Source organism: Taudactylus pleione, unplaced genomic scaffold (genome assembly GCF_031769625.1).
Source record: "Taudactylus pleione unplaced genomic scaffold, aTauple2 ptg001678l, whole genome shotgun sequence".
In the NCBI taxonomy this organism is placed as follows: domain Eukaryota; kingdom Metazoa; phylum Chordata; class Amphibia; order Anura; family Myobatrachidae; genus Taudactylus; species Taudactylus pleione.
Genome location: NW_028286075.1, coordinates 381,480 through 399,062, shown reverse-complemented (window position 1 = coordinate 399,062; position 17,583 = coordinate 381,480). Strand labels below are relative to the sequence as shown.

The 17,583-nt window shown below is 49.3% G+C and overlaps 1 protein-coding gene across 1 annotated transcript in view; it reads left to right on the top strand.

Moving 5' to 3' along the window:
* Nucleotides 1-17,583, top strand: part of LOC148439591 (terminal uridylyltransferase 4-like) — a gene marked incomplete at its 3' end in the record, with an annotated part of 394,965 nt that overhangs the window by 34,577 nt on the left and 342,805 nt on the right. The window contains exons 2-3 of the mRNA XM_088464538.1: nt 9,010-9,606; nt 12,375-12,502. Coding sequence (XP_088320664.1) covers nt 9,102-9,606; nt 12,375-12,502 — 633 coding nt within the window. The remainder of the gene's footprint in view (nt 1-9,009; nt 9,607-12,374; nt 12,503-17,583) is intronic.

The window sequence follows — 17,583 nt, the reverse complement described above, 5'->3', positions numbered from 1 at the left end:
TGAAGGCTTGCCCCATTATCCTTGTATAAAGTCTGTGTATAGGCTGCACTCTATAGCTGTAGCACAGGTGAAGGCTTGCCCCATTATCCTGGTATATATTCTGTGTATAGGCTGCACACTATAGCTGTAGCACAGGTGAAGGCTTGCCCCATTATCCTGGTATACAGTCTGTGTATAGGCTGCACACTATAGCTGTAGCACAGGTGAAGGCTTGTCCCATTATCCTGGTATACATTCTGTGTATAGGCTGCACACTATAGCTGTAGCACAGGTGAAGGCTTGCCCCATTATCCTGGTATAAAGTCTGTGTATAGGCTGCACACTATAGCTGTAGCACAGGTGAAGGCTTGCCCCATTATCCTGGAATATATCCTGTGTATAGGCTGCACACAATAGCTGTAGCACAGGTGAAGGCTTGCCCCATTATCCTGGTATACAGTCTGTGTATAGGCTGCATACTATAGCTGTAGCACAGGTGAAGGCTTTCCCCATTATCCTGGTATACAGTCTGTGTATAGCCTGCACACTATAGCTGTAGCACAGGTGAAGGCTTGCCCCATTATCCTGGTATAGTCTGTGTATAGGCTGCACACTATAGCTGTAGCACAGGTGAAGGCTTGCCCCATTATCCTGGTATACATTCTGTGTATGGGCTGCACACTATAGCTGTAGCACAGGTGACGGCTTGCCCCATTATCCTGGTATACAGTCTGTGTATAGGCTGCACGCTATAGCTGTAGCACAGGTGACGGCTTGCCCCATTATCCTGGTATACATTCTGTGTATAGGCTGCACGCTATAGCTGTAGCACAGGTGACGGCTTGCCCCATTATCCTGGTATACAGTCTGTGTATAGGCTGCACGCTATAGCTGTAGCACAGGTGAAGGCTTGCCCCATTATCCTGGTATACAGTCTGTGTATAGGCTGCACGCTATAGCTGTAGCACAGGTGACGGCTTGCCCCATTATCCTGGTATACAGTCTGTGTATAGGCTGCACACTATAGCTGTAGCACAGGTGACGGCTTGCCCCATTATCCTGGTATACATTCTGTGTATAGGCTGCACACTATAGCTGTAGCACAGGTGACGGCTAGCCCCATTATCCTGGTATACAGTCTGTGTATAGGCTGCACACTATAGCTGTAGCACAGGTGACGGCTTGCCCCATTATCCTGGTATACAGTCTGTGTATAGGCTGCACACTATAGCTGTAGCACAGGTGACGGCTAGCCCCATTATCCTGGTATACAGTCTGTGTATAGGCTGCACACTATAGCTGTAGCACAGGTGACGGCTTGCCCCATTATCCTGGTATACAGTCTGTGTATAGGCTGCACACTATAGCTGTAGCACAGGTGACGGCTTGCCCCATTATCCTGGTATACAGTCTGTGTATAGGCTGCACGATATAGCTGTAGCACAGGTGACGGCTTGCCCCATTATCCTGGTATAGTCTGTGTATAGGCTGCACACTATAGCTGTAGCACAGGTGAAGGCTTGCCCCATTATCCTGGTATACATTCTGTGTGTAGGCTGCACACTATAGCTGTAGCACAGGTGAAGGCTTGCCCCATTATCCTGGTATACAGTCTGTGTATAGGCTGCACACTATAGCTGTAGCACAGGTGAATGCTTGCCCCATTATCCTGGTATACATTCTGTGCATAGGCTGCACACTACAGCTGTAGCACAGGTGACGGCTTGCCCCATTATCCTGGTATACAGTCTGTGTATAGGCTGCACACTACAGCTGTAGCACAGGTGACGGCTTGCCCCATTATCCTGGTATACAGTCTGTGTATAGGCTGCACACTATAGCTGTAGCACAGGTGACGGCTTGCCCCATTATCCTGGTATACAGTCTGTGTATAGGCTGCACACTATAGCTGTAGCACAGGTGAATGCTTGCCCCATTATCCTGGTATACATTCTGTGTATAGGCTGCACACTATAGCTGTAGCACAGGTGAAGGCTTGCCCTATTATCCTGGTATACATTCTGTGTATAGGCTGCACACTATAGCTGTAGCACAGGTGAATGCTTGCCCCATTATCCTGGTATACATTCTGTGTATAGGCTGCATACTATAGCTGTAGCACAGGTGACGGCTTGCCCCATTATACTGGTATACAGTCTGTGTATAGGCTGCACACTATAGCTGTAGCACAGGTGACGGCTTGCCCCATTATCCTGGTATACAGTCTGTGTATAGGCTGCACACTATAGCTGTAGCACAGGTGACGGCTTGCCCCATTATCCTGGTATACAGTCTGTGTATAGGCTGCACACTATAGCTGTAGCACAGGTGACGGCTTGCCCCATTATCCTGGTATACAGTCTGTGTATAGGCTGCACACTATAGCTGTAGCACAGGTGACGGCTTGCCCCATTATCCTGGTATACATTCTGTGTACAGGCTGCACACTATAGCTGTAGCACAGGTGAAGGCTTACCCCATTATCCTGGTATACATTCTGTGTATAGGCTGCACACTATAGCTGTAGCACAGGTGACGGCTTGCCCCATTATCCTGGTATACAGTCTGTGTATAGGCTGCACACTATAGCTGTAGCACAGGTGACGGCTTGCCCCATTATCCTGGTATACAGTCTGTGTATAGGCTGCACACTTAAGCTGTAGCACAGGTGAAGGCTTGCCCCATTATCCTGGTATACAGTCTGTGTATAGGCTGCACGCTATAGCTGTAGCACAGGTGAAGGCTTGCCTCATTATCCTGGTATACAATCTGTGTATAGGCTGCACACTATAGCTGTAGCACAGGTGAAGGCTTGCCTCATTATCCTGGTATACAGTCTGTGTATAGGCTGCACACTATAGCTGTAGCACAGGTGACGGCTTGCCCCATTATCCTGGTATACATTCTGTGTACAGGCTGCACACTATATCTGTAGCACAGGTGAAGGCTTGCCCCATTATCCTGGTATAGTCTGTGTATAGGCTGCACACTATAGCTGTAGCACAGGTGAAGGCTTGCCCCATTATCCTGGTATACATTCTGTGCATAGGCTGCACACTACAGCTGTAGCACAGGTGACGGCTTGCCCCATTATCCTGGTATACAGTCTGTGTATAGGCTGCACACTACAGCTGTAGCACAGGTGACGGCTTGCCCCATTATCCTGGTATACAGTCTGTGTATAGGCTGCACACTATAGCTGTAGCACAGGTGAAGGCTTGCCCCATTATCCTGGTATACAGTCTGTGTATAGGCTGCACACTATAGCTGTAGCACAGGTGAAGGCTTGCCCCATTATCCTGGTATACATTCTGTGTATAGGCTGCACACTATAGCTGTAGCACAGGTGACGGCTAGCCCCATTATCCTGGTATAGTCTGTGTATAGGCTGCACACTATAGCTGTAGCACAGGTGACGGCTTGCCCCATTTTCCTGGTATACAGTCTGTGTATAGGCTGCACACTATAGCTGTAGCACAGGTGATGGCTTGCCCCATTATCCTGGTATACAGTCTGTGTATAGGCTGCACACTATAGCTGTAGCACAGGTGAAGGCTTGCCCCATTATCCTGGTATACAGTCTGTGTATAGGCTGCACACTATGGCTGTAGCACAGGTGAATGCTTGCCCCATTATCCTGGTATACATTCTGTGTATAGGCTGCACACTATAGCTGTAGCACAGGTGACGGCTTGCCCCATTATCCTTGTATACAGTCTGTGTATAGGCTGCACACTACAGCTGTAGCACAGGTGACGGCTTGCCCCATTATCCTGGTATACAGTCTGTGTATAGGCTGCACACTATAGCTGTAGCACAGGTGACGGCTTGCCCCATTATCCTGGTATACAGTCTGTGTATAGGCTGCACACTATAGCTGTAGCACAGGTGAATGCTTGCCCCATTATCCTGGTATACATTCTGTGTATAAGCTGCACACTATAGCTGTAGCACAGGTGAATGTTTGCCCCATTATCCTGGTATACATTCTGTGTATAGGCTGCACACTACAGCTGTAGCACAGGTGACGGCTTGCCCCATTATACTGGTATACAGTCTGTGTATAGGCTGCACACTATAGCTGTAGCACAGGTGACGGCTTGCCCCATTATCCTGGTATACAGTCTGTGTATAGGCTGCACACTATAGCTGTAGCACAGGTGACGGCTTGCCCCATTATCCTGGTATACATTATGTGTATAGGCTGCACACTATAGCTGTAGCACAGGTGAAGGCTTGCCCCATTATCCTGGTATACAGTCTGTGTATAAGCTGCACACTATAGCTGTAGCACAGGTGAAGGCTTGCCCCATTATCCTGGTATACATTCTGTGTATAGGCTGCACACTATAGCTGTAGCACAGGTGAAGGCTTGCCCCATTATCCTGGTATATATTCTGTGTATAAGCTGCACACTATAGCTGTAGCACAGGTGAAGGCTTGCCCCATTATCCTGGTATACATTCTGTGTATGGGCTGCACACTATAGCTGTAGCACAGGTGACGGCTTGCCCCATTATCCTGGTATATAGTCTGTGTATAGACTACACACTATAGCTGTAGCACAGGTGATGGCTTGCCCCATTATCCTGGTATACAGTCTGTGTATAGGCTGCACACTATAGCTGTAGCACAGGTGACGGCTTGCCCCATTATCCTGGTATACAGTCTGTGTATAGGCTGCACACTATAGCTGTAGCACAGGTGACGGCTTGCCCCATTATCCTGGTATACAGTCTGTGTATAGGCTGCACACTATAGCTGTAGCACAGGTGACGGCTTGCCCCATTATCCTGGTATATATTCTGTGTATAGGCTGCACACTATAGCTGTAGCACAGGTGACGGCTTGCCCCATTATCCTGGTATACATTCTGTGTATAGGCTGCACGCTATAACTGTAGCACAGGTGACGGCTTGCCCCATTATCCTGGTATACATTCTGTGTATAGGGTGCACGCTATAGCTGTAGCACAGGTGACGGCTTGCCCCATTATCCTGGTATACAGTCTGTGTATAGGCTGCACGCTATAACTGTAGCACAGGTGAAGGCTTGCCCCATTATCCTGGTATACAGTCTGTGTATAGGCTGCACACTATGGCTGTAGCACAGGTGACGGCTTGCCCCATTATCCTGGTATACAGTCTGTGTATAGGCTGCACACTATAGCTGTAGCACAGGTGAATGCTTGCCCCATTATCCTGGTATACATTCTGTGTATAAGCTGCACACTATAGCTGTAGCACAGGTGAATGCTTGCCCCATTATCCTGGTATACATTCTGTGTATAGGCTGCACACTACAGCTGTAGCACAGGTGACGGCTTGCCCCATTATACTGGTATACAGTCTGTGTATAGGCTGCACACTATAGCTGTAGCACAGGTGACGGCTTGCCCCATTATCCTGGTATACAGTCTGTGTATAGGCTGCACACTATAGCTGTAGCACAGGTGACGGCTTGCCCCATTATCCTGGTATACATTCTGTGTATAGGCTGCACACTATAGCTGTAGCACAGGTGAAGGCTTGCCCCATTATCCTGGTATACAGTCTGTGTATAAGCTGCACACTATAGCTGTAGCACAGGTGAAGGCTTGCCCCATTATCCTGGTATACAGTCTGTGTATAGGCTGCACACTATAGCTGTAGCACAGGTGACGGCTTGCCCCATTATCCTGGTATATATTCTGTGTATAAGCTGCACACTATAGCTGTAGTACAGGTGAAGGCTTGCCCCATTATCCTGGTATACATTCTGTGTATAGGCTGCACACTATAGCTGTAGCACAGGTGACGGCTTGCCCCATTATCCTGGTATACAGTCTGTGTATAGGCTGCACACTATAGCTGTAGCACAGGTGAAGGCTTGCCCCATTATCCTGGTATATAGTCTGTGTATAGACTACACACTATAGCTGTAGCACAGGTGATGGCTTGCCCCATTATCCTGGTATACAGTCTGTGTATAGGCTGCACACTATAGCTGTAGCACAGGTGACGGCTTGCCCCATTATCCTGGTATACAGTCTGTGTATAGGCTGCACACTATAGCTGTAGCACAGGTGACGGCTTGCCCCATTATCCTGGTATACAGTCTGTGTATAGGCTGCACACTATAGCTGTAGCACAGGTGACGGCTTGCCCCATTATCCTGGTATATATTCTGTGTATAGGCTGCACGCTATAGCTGTAGCACAGGTGACGGCTTGCCCCATTATCCTGGTATACAGTCTGTGTATGGGCTGCACACTACAGCTGTAGCACAGGTGACGGCTTGCCCCATTATCCTGGTATACATTCTGTGTATAGGCTGCACACTACAGCTGTAGCACAGGTGAAGGCTTGCCCCATTATCCTGGTATACAGTCTGTGTATAGGCTGCACACTATAGCTGTAGCACAGGTGACGGCTTGCCCCATTATCCTGGTATACAGTCTGTGTATAGGCTGCACACTATAGCTGTAGCACAGGTGAAGGCTTGCCCCATTATCCTGGTATACATTCTGTGTATAGGCTGCACACTATAGCTGTAGCACAGGTGAAGGCTTGCCCCATTATCCTGGTATACAGTCTGTGTATAGGCTGCACGCTATAGCTGTAGCACAGGTGACGGCTTGCCTCATTATCCTGGTATACAGTCTGTGTATAGGCTGCACACTACAGCTGTAGCACAGGTGAAGGCTTGCCCCATTATCCTGGTATACAGTCTGTGTATAGGCTGCACACTATAGCTGTAGCACAGGTGAAGGCTTGCCCCATTATCCTGGTATACAGTCTGTGTATAGGCTGCACACTATAGCTGTAGCACAGGTGAAGGCTTGCCCCATTATCCTGGTATACAGTCTGTGTATAGGCTGCACACTATAGCTGTAGCACAGGTGAACGCTTGCCCCATTATCCTGGTATACAGTCTGTGTATAGGCTGCACACTATAGCTGTAGCACAGGTGAAGGCTTGCCCCATTATCCTGGTATACAGTCTGTGTATAGGCTGCACACTATAGCTGTAGCACAGGTGAAGGCTTGCCCCATTATCCTGGTATACATTCTGTGTATAGGCTGCACGCTATAGCTGTAGCACAGGTGAAGGCTTGCCCCATTATCCTGGTATACAGTCTGTGTATAGGCTGCACGCTATAGCTGTAGCACAGGTGACGGCTTGCCTCATTATCCTGGTATACAGTCTGTGTATAGGCTGCACGCTATAGCTGTAGCACAGGTGACGGCTTGCCCCATTATCCTGGTATACAGTCTGTGTATAGGCTGCACGCTATAGCTGTAGCACAGGTGACGGCTTGCCTCATTATCCTGGTATACAGTCTGTGTATAGGCTGCACACTATAGCTGTAGCACAGGTGACGGCTTGCCCCATTATCCTGGTATACATTCTGTGTATAGGCTGCACACTATAGCTGTAGCACAGGTGAAGGCTTGCCCCATTATCCTGGTATACAGTCTGTGTACAGGCTGCACACTATAGCTGTAGCACAGGTGAAGGCTTGCCCCATTATCCTGGTATACAGTCTGTGTACGGGCTGCACACTATAGCTGTAGCACAGGTGACGGCTTGCCCCATTATCCTGGTATAGTCTGTGTATAGGCTGCACACTATAGCTGTAGCACAGGTGACGGCTTGCCCCATTATCCTGGTATACATTCTGTGTATAGGCTGCACACTATAGCTGTAGCACAGGTGAAGGCTTGCCCCATTATCCTGGTATACAGTCTGTGTATAGGCTGCACACTATAGCTGTAGCACAGGTGAAGGCTTGCCCCATTATCCTGGTATACAGTCTGTGTATGGGCTGCACACTATAGCTGTAGCACAGGTGAAGGCTTGCCCCATTATCCTGGTATACAGTCTGTGTATAGGCTGCACACTATAGCTGTAGCACAGGTGACGGCTTGCCCCATTATCCTGGTATACAGTCTGTGTATAGGCTGCACGCTATAGCTGTAGCACAGGTTACGGCTTGCCCCATTATCCTGGTATAAAGTCTGTTTATAGGCTGCACACTATAGCTGTAGCACAGGTGAAGGCTTGCCCCATTATCCTGGTATACAGTCTGTGTATAGGCTGCACACTATAGCTGTAGCACAGGTTACGGCTTGCCCCATTATCCTGGTATATATTCTGTGTATAGGCTGCACACTATAGCTGTAGCACAGGTGACGGCTTGCCCCATTATCCTGGTATACATTCTGTGTATAGGCTGCACACTATAGCTGTAGCACAGGTGAAGGCTTGCCCCATTATCCTGGTATACAGTCTGTGTATAGGCTGCACACTATAGCTGTAGCACAGGTGATGGCTTGCCCCATTATCCTGGTATACAGTCTGTGTATAGGCTGCACACTATAGCTGTAGCACAGGTGACGGCTTTCCCCATTATCCTGGTATACATTCTGTGTACAGGCTGCACACTATAGCTGTAGCACAGGTGAAGGCTTGCCCCATTATCCTGGTATACATTCTGTGTATAGGCTGCACACTATAGCTGTAGCACAGGTTGCGGCTTGCCCCATTATCCTGGTATAAAGTCTGTGTATAGGCTGCACACTATAGCTGTAGTACAGGTGACGGCTTGCCCCATTATCCTGGTATACATTCTGTGTATAGGCTGCACACTATAGCTGTAGCACAGGTGAAGGCTTGCCCCATTATCCTGGTATACAGTCTGTGTATAGGCTGCACACTATAGTTGTAGCACAGGTGAAGGCTTGCCCCATTATCCTGGTATACAGTCTGTGTATGGGCTGCACACTATAGCTGTAGCACAGGTGAAGGCTTGCCCCATTATCCTGGTATACAGTCTGTGTATAGGCTGCACACTATAGCACAGGTGAAGGCTTGCCCCATTATCCTGGTATACAGTCTGTGTATGGGCTGCACACTATAGCTGTAGCACAGGTGACGGCTTGCCCCATTATCCTGGTATAGTCTGTGTATAGGCTGCACACTATAGCTGTAGCACAGGTGAAGTCTTGCTTTTCAGCTAATATCATTGTATGTTTCTTTTCCTCAACAGTCCTGGTGGATTTTGGCTTACTGTAGGGATTTGACACTGCTGCAGTGACTTCCCAAACACTTGTCCAATGGTCTGAAAGTTATCACAGAATAATGGATGAGGTCTCCAAGCCTCCAAACCAGGAATCAAGGAAGCCACTGACACGCATGGGCCGCGGGGAAAGCAGAATTGTGCGAGTGGTTTACAACCAAAAACACAAAAACAGAGGAGATGGTAAACAAGTGAAAGACCGTGATGGCAGCTCCCCAGTCGTCATTAAAAAAGGGAAACAGACAGACCCCTGTGGGGTGATTGTGGGGGACTCAAAAATCTGCAAAGAGAATACAGCAAATTGCACTCATGGGTCAGTGGAGTTGGGTCAGGGCCTCCACGACTCGGGTCACACAAGAGCAAAAAGGTCTTCTCCACTGCAAGCAGTAACACGAGCTGCCAGGCCAGAACAAAATGGCCCCAAATCCATCTCAAATCCAGCTGTACTGCTCCAGAGATCTCCAGAAACCTTTCCAGACCCAAAGACAGAAGATGTAAATTCTAAACCAATAAATGCAGAATCATCTCCAGAACAGCAGAAGTCTCTTGTTGCTTCCTGTCCACCATGTGAGTATACATATAGTGTAGTGTAACTTTTACTTAGAGCTTTTATAGTACAGGTACCAGCATTATATATGTATGATTGGGGTTTCAGGTATAATTCCACTGTATACTGGTTGAGTCTCCCATAAGCAAGTTTTCCGAAACATGGAATTTTTTTGGCATGACTGAGGTAGTGAAACCTTTGTTTTTTGCTGGTTCAATGTACACAAACTTTGTTTAAGGTACAAATGTAAAAAGTTTTGTATAAAATAATGTTCAGGCTGTGTGAATAGGGTGTGTATGATACATAAATGCTTTCTGTGGGGTCCCATTTCCAAGATATCTCATTATGGTATGCAATAATTCCAAAATACAGAATATTCCGATATCCAAAATGCCCCTGGTCCCAAAAATTTGGATATGGGAGACTCAAGCTGTGCACAGCTTTGTCAGACGCCATCTGTAGCAGACACAGTACGGGGCTAGTGGTGTTGTTTAACCACATTTTTTATTCCAAAAATGTTCCAAATTGTCGATTTATTTTAGGGTTAGGCTAGGGGAAGGGGGGTTAGCGTCAGGCACCCTCTGGGAGGGTTAGGTTTAGGAACCCCTGAGGGGGGCTGGGCTTAGGCACTAGGGGGGGGGGATATTAGTGTTATGCACCACTAAGGGTGGGTTACGAGGGGAGAGGGGTTAGGTTAATACCCTGTTGGGATCTCCATCTGCCGTCCTTCCGGCGTCGGTATTTCATCCGCCAGGCTTAGGTCCGGCGGTATAACATACCGATTCCATGGCCACCATTGGTGTAGCCTGGGTTGATCTGGTCCTTTGCCCTTTTTGTAGAATGGCTGGATTACATAAATAGTATTCCCAATTGATCACAAATCTGATGATTAGCAGTGTAATATATATATTTTACCTCTGAAATAAGGCATGATTATATTAAATTGTCTTTTCAGCAGCGTCACCATGTGTAAATGCAAAAGTGAACAAGCCGTAATTGTCATCCTTCAAGTGGACCATATTATACTCCAAGCTCTGACCTATAATATTTCTGTGCACATTATAAATTATAGGGAGGGGCTCTAGACTGCACACCCTAATAGTAATGACAGGTGCCATCATGTATAGGGAGGGGCTCTAGACTGCACATCCTAATAGTAATGACAGGTGCCATCATGTATAGGGAAGGGCTCTAGACTGCACATCCTAATAGTAATGACAGGTGCCATCATGTATAGGGAAGGGCTCTAGACTGCGCACCCTAATAGTAATGACAGGTGCCATCATGTATAGGGAGGGGCCCCAGACTGCACACCCTAATAGTAATGACAGGTGGCATCATGTATAGGGAAGGGCTCTAGACTGCACACCCTAATAGTAATGACAGGTGCCATCATGTATAGGGAGGGGCCCCAGACTGCACACCCTAATAGTAATGACAGGTGCCATCATGTATAGGGAGGGGCCCCAGACTGCACACCCTAATAGTAATGACAGGTGCCATCATGTATAGGGAGGAGCCCCAGACTGCACACCCTAATAGTAATGACAAGTGCCATCACGTATAGGGAGGGGCCCCAGACTGCACGCCCTAATAGTAATGACAGGTGCCATCACGTATAGGGAGGGGCTCCAGACTGCACGCCCTAATAGTAATGACAGGTGCCATCATGTATAGGGAGGGGCCCCAGACTGCACGCCCTAATAGTAATGACAGGTGCCATCATGTATAGGGAGGGACCCCAGACTGCACACCCTAATAGTAATGACAGGTGCCATCATGTATAGGGAGGGGCCCCAGACTGCACGTCCTAATAGTAATGACAGGTGCCATCATGTATAGGGAAGGGCTCTAGACTGCGCACCCTAATAGTAATGACAGGTGCCATCATGTATAGGGAAGGGCTCTAGACTGCACACCCTAATAGTAATGACAGGTGCCATCATGTATAGGGAAGGGCTCTAGACTGGACGCCCTAATAGTAATGACAGGTGCCATCATGTATAGGGAGGAGCCCCAGACTGCACGCCCTAATAGTAATGACAGGTGCCATCATGTATAGGGAGGGGCTCCAGACTGCACGCCCTAATAGTAATGACAGGTGCCATCATGTATAGGGAGGGGCCCCAGACTGCACACCCTAATAGTAATGACAGGTGCCATCATGTATAGGGAAGGGCTCTAGACTGTGCACCCTAATAGTAATGACAGGTGCCATCATGTATAGGGAGGGGCCCCAGACTGCACACCCTAATAGTAATGACAGGTGCCATCATGTATAGGGAGGGGCCCCAGACTGGACGCCCTAATAGTAATGACAGGTACCATTATGTATAGGGAGGGGCCCCAGACTGCACGCCCTAATAGTAATGACAAGTGCCATCACGTATAGGGAGGGGCCCCAGACTGCACGCCCTAATAGTAATGACAGGTGTCATCATGTATAGGGAGGGGCCCCAGACTGCACGCCCTAATAGTAATGACAGGTGTCATCATGTATAGGGAGGGGCCCCAGACTGCATGCTCTAATAGTAATGACAGGTGCCATCAGACTGCACGCCCTAATAGTAATGACAGGTGCCATCATGTATAGGGAGGGGCTCCAAACTGCACGCCCTAATAGTAATGACAGGTGCCATCATGTATAGAGAGGGGCCCAGACTGCACACCCTAATAGTAATGACAGGTGCCATCATGTATAGGGAGGGGTAACATACACAGAAAACAGAGTTGCAGATGCACGTTATAAATTAATAGGAGAACCTCCTTGTTAATTTTTGCCATCCAGGTAAAGCCACAGAAAGCAGTCCTGGCACTGAGACCCCTACAGATGACCCCACACTGGCAGACGAAGAGCTGGGCCTCAAGCAAGCAGAGGAGAGACTGCTCAGGGATTACATTCACCGTCTGGAGAAGGTATCGTATAGTGACTGCCTCTATTGTAGTGTACAGAGAGTGTGTCTTAACTTCCCTAAGTACAGAAGTGATACCTGAATACCTGTAGCCACTGGCAACTCGCACGGCCATTCCAATATCTTATATATAGCTCTACAAACCTGTCCGTCTATGATGTGCAGTGAGAGCCGGGTGGCTGCATACGTATGTCTCCTACTCACGGCACCCACTGCCACTAATATCGAAAAACATGCTGCGTATTTAACCCATCTGACAGCCGGGCATAGGGACGCCACTGCTGCCTCCTCATATCCGTACAGTGTAATCACAGCCCAGCATAGGGACGCCCACTGCTGCCTCCTCATATCCGTACAGTGTAATCACAGCCCAGCATAGGGACGCCCACTGCTGCCTCCTCATATCTGTACAGTGTAATCACAGCCCAGCATAGGGACGCCCCCTGCTGCCTTCTCATATCCGTACAGTGTAAGCACAGCCCAGCATAGGGACACACACTGCTGCCTCCTCATATCCGTACAGTGTAATCACAGCCCAGCATAGGGACGCCCACTGCTGCCTTCTCATATCCGTACAGTGTAAGCACAGCCCAGCATAGGGACGCCCAATGCTGCCTCCTCATATATGTACAGTGTAAGCACAGCCCAGCATAGGGACGCCCACTGCTGCCTTCTCATATCCGTACAGTGTAAGCACAGCCCAGCATAGGGACACCCACTGCTGCCTCCTCATATCTGTACAGTGTAATCACAGCCCAGCATAGGGACGCCCACTGCTGCCTCCTCATATATGTACAGTGTAAGCACAGCCCAGCATAGGGACGCCCACTGCTGCCTCCTCATATCTGTACAGTGTAAGCACAGCCCAGCATAGGGACACCTACTGCTGCCTTCTCATATCCGTACAGTGTAATCACAGCCCAGCATAGGGACACCCACTGCTGCCTCCTCATATCTGTACAGTGTAATCACAGCCCAGCATAGGGACGCCCACTGCTGCCTCCTCATATATGTACAGTGTAAGCACAGCCCAGCATAGGGACACCACTGCTGCCTTCTCATATCTGTACAGTGTAATCACAGCCCAGCATAGGGACGCTCACTGCTGCCTTCTCATATCTGTACAGTGTAAGCACAGCCCAGCATAGGGACGCCCACTGCTGCCTCCTCATATCTGTACAGTGTAAGCACAGCCCAGCATAGGGACACCTACTGCTGCCTTCTCATATCCGTACAGTGTAATCACAGCCCAGCATAGGGACACCCACTGTTGCCTTCTCATATCCATACAGTGTAAGCACAGCCCAGCATAGGGACGCCCACTGCTGCCTTCTCATATCCGTACAGTGTAATCACCGCACAGCATAGGGACGCCCACTGCTGCCTCCTCATATCTGTACAGTGTAATCACAGCCCAGCATAGGGACGCCCACTGCTGCCTTCTCATATCCGTACAGTGTAAGCACAGCCCAGCATAGGGACGTCCACTGCTGCCTTCTCATATCCGTACAGTGTAATCACAGCCCAGCATAGGGACGCCCACTGCTGCCTCCTCATATCTGTACAGTGTAAGCACAGCCCAGCATAGGGACGCCCACTGCTGCCTTCTCATATCTGTACAGTGTAAGCACAGCCCAGCATAGGGACGTCCACTGCTGCCTTCTCATATCCGTACAGTGTAAGCACAGCCCAGCATACGGACACCCACTGCTGCCTTCTCATATCTGTACAGTGTAAGAACAGCCCAGCATAGGGACGCTCACTGCTGCCTTCTCATATCTGTACAGTGTAATCACAGCCCAGCATAGGGACGCCCACTGCTGCCTCCTCATATCCGTACAGTGTAATCACAGCCCAGCATAGGGACGCCCACTGCTGCCTTCTCATATCCGTACAGTGTAATCACAGCCCAGCATAGGGACGCCCCCTGCTGCCTCCTCATATCTGTACAGTGTAATCACAGCCCAGCATAGGGACGCCCACTGCTGCCTTCTCATATCCGTACAGTGTAATCACAGCCCAGCATAGGGACGCCACTGCTGCCTTCTCATATACGTACAGTGTAAGTACAGCCCAGCATAGGGACGCCCACTGCTGCTTCCTCATATCCGTACAGTGTAATCACAGCCCAGCATAGGGACGCCCACTGCTGCCTTCTCATATCCGTACAGTGTAATCACAGCCCAGCATAGGGACGCCCACTGCTGCCTCCTCATATCTGTACAGTGTAATCACAGCCCAGCATAGGGACGCCCACTGCTGCCTTCTCATATCCGTACAGTGTAATCACAGCCCAGCATAGGGACGCCCACTGCTGCCTCCTCATATCTGTACAGTGTAATCACAGCCCAGCATAGGGACGCCCACTGCTGCCTTCTCATATCCGTACAGTGTAATCACAGCCCAGCATAGGGACGCCACTGCTGCCTCCTCATATCCGTACAGTGTAATCACAGCCCAGCATAGGGACACTCACTGCTGCCTCCTCATATCTGTACAGTGTAATCACAGCCCAGCATAGGGACGCCCACTGCTGCCTCCTCATATCCGTACAGTGTAAGCACAGCCCAGCATAGGGACGCTCACTGCTGCCTTCTCATATCTGTACAGTGTAATCACAGCCCAGCATAGGGACGCCCACTGCTGCCTCCTCATATCTGTACAGTGTAAGCACAGCCCAGCATAGGGACGCTCACTGCTGCCTTCTCATATCCGTACAGTGTAATCACAGCCCAGCATAGGGACGCCCACTGCTGCCTCCTCATATCTGTACAGTGTAAGCACAGCCCAGCATAGGGACGCCCACTGCTGCCTCCTCATATCTGTACAGTGTAAGCACAGCCCAGCATAGGGACGCCCACTGCTGCCTCCTCATATCTGTACAGTGTAAGCACAGCCCAGCATAGGGACGCCCACTGCTGCCTCCTCATATCTGTACAGTGTAAGCACAGCCCAGCATAGGGACGCCCACTGCTGCCTTCTCATATCCGTACAGTGTAATCACAGCCCAGCATAGGGACGCCCACTGCTGCCTCCTCATATCTGTACAGTGTAAGCACAGCCCAGCATAGGGACGCCCACTGCTGCCTCCTCATATCTGTACAGTGTAAGCACAGCCCAGTATAGGGATGCCCACTGCTGCCTCCTCATATCTGTACAGTGTAATCACAGCCCAGCATAGGGACACCCACTGCTGCCTTCTCATATCTGTACAGTGTAAGCACAGCCCAGCATAGGGACACCCACTGCTGCCTCCTCATATCTGTACAGTGTAATCACAGCCCAGCATAGGGACACCCACTGCTGCCTCCTCATATCCGTACAGTGTAAGCACAGCCCAGCATAGGGACGCCCCCTGCTGCCTTCTCATATCTGTACAGTGTAAGCACAGCCCAGCATAGGGACGCCCACTGCTGCCTCCTCATATCTGTACAGTGTAAGCACAGCCCAGCATAGGGACGCCCACTGCTGCCTCCTCATATCTGTACAGTGTAAGCACAGCCCAGCATAGGGACTCAGTGCTGCCTTCTCATATCCGTACAGTGTAAGCACAGCTCAGCATAGGGACACCTACTGCTGCCTCCTCATATCTGTACAGTGTAAGCACAGCCCAGCATAGGTACGCCACTGCTGCCTTCTCATATCCATACAGTGTAAGCACAGCCCAGCATAGGGACGCCCACTGCTGCCTTCTCATATCCGTATAGTGTAAGCACAGCCCAGCATAGGGACGCCCACTGCTGCCTTCTCATATCCGTACAGTGTAATCACAGCCCAGCATAGGGACGCCCACTGCTGCCTCCTCATATCTGAACAGTGTAAGCACAGCCCAGCATAGGGACACCCACTGCTGCCTCCTCATATCTGTCCAATGACGTGCACCAGTGTAAACATCGGTAACATTGATGCAGATCAGGCAGCCATGCAGGAAGTCTGACCCTCCGCACACACTGCCGCTTTCCTGACACACACTGAGCTCTAATGCTGCAAAGGAGATCACTATAGCTAATTTATTCATGCCCATGAAATAGCATTTAAACGACACACCTGCGTTTTTCTAACCACCCGCCTTTACTTCTCCCAAACGCTGTCACTCACTTTGTGAATCTACTTCCATGCAGGCGTAATCACAAATCAATCGTTACACGTAAGCAGTGCGGCTTACGCGCATGCGCAATGTCAAACAATCGCTTAATCTGTGTATATATCAGCATTGCATACATCTGTGAAACAGGCGCACACAGTAATGGCAATTTCTGGGTGATGAGAGAGAGATGGCTGTGCACACACGCAGAGAAGGTCCGTGTTATCGGCGTATTATGGGAGTGTCGCAGGCAATCCCAGACACATAATCGTTCCCATTGGAGGCCATACTCTGATGGACAATCTATTGTACCCTTTTGTGGCGGGAGGCAGACCACACGTGTTTAAAATGTACGCCACGGTGCCGAAGGGGTTAACCCCCGTGCTGCGGCACCATTTTTAAACGGACAAAAGTGTTAATAAGTGTGTTTTTAATGTTTTATATGCCGCGGCCTGGACCCACTGCACTGGGGGAGTGTAGGTAGAATGTGGCTGCACGCTGGGAGCCACTGCGACCAGCGCTGAAACAGTTACGGTCCCAGTGAGGACACAGTGTAAAAGCACACTGCACAAGGTTTATAATAAACTGTATTAAAGTATATATGTATTGCTGTAATGCACTGCAGCTGATCTGCAATGCATTAGTGCATGAAGCAACGTATATTTAATAGGCTATGCACTATATGGTTTAAATGTATGTTCTGTAGAGAAAACAGGATTTTGGTACTTACCGATAAATCCCTTTCTCCGATTCCATAGGTGACACTGGAGAGCATAGACAGTGGGGTATAGACGGTGCTGAGAGGGAGCTGGCACTTTAAATTTTAAGAAGTGTAACTAGCTCCTCTCCCTCTATACCCCCCTCCAAGCCTCAGTATTAGAAAACTGTGCGGAAGAGGAGGAGGCGAAGCAAGCACACAGAACCTAGGAAAAGGTTGGACTAAAAAATGTAACAAGAGACATCAAATCATTGTCCAACAGACATAGCATAAAAAACCCCAA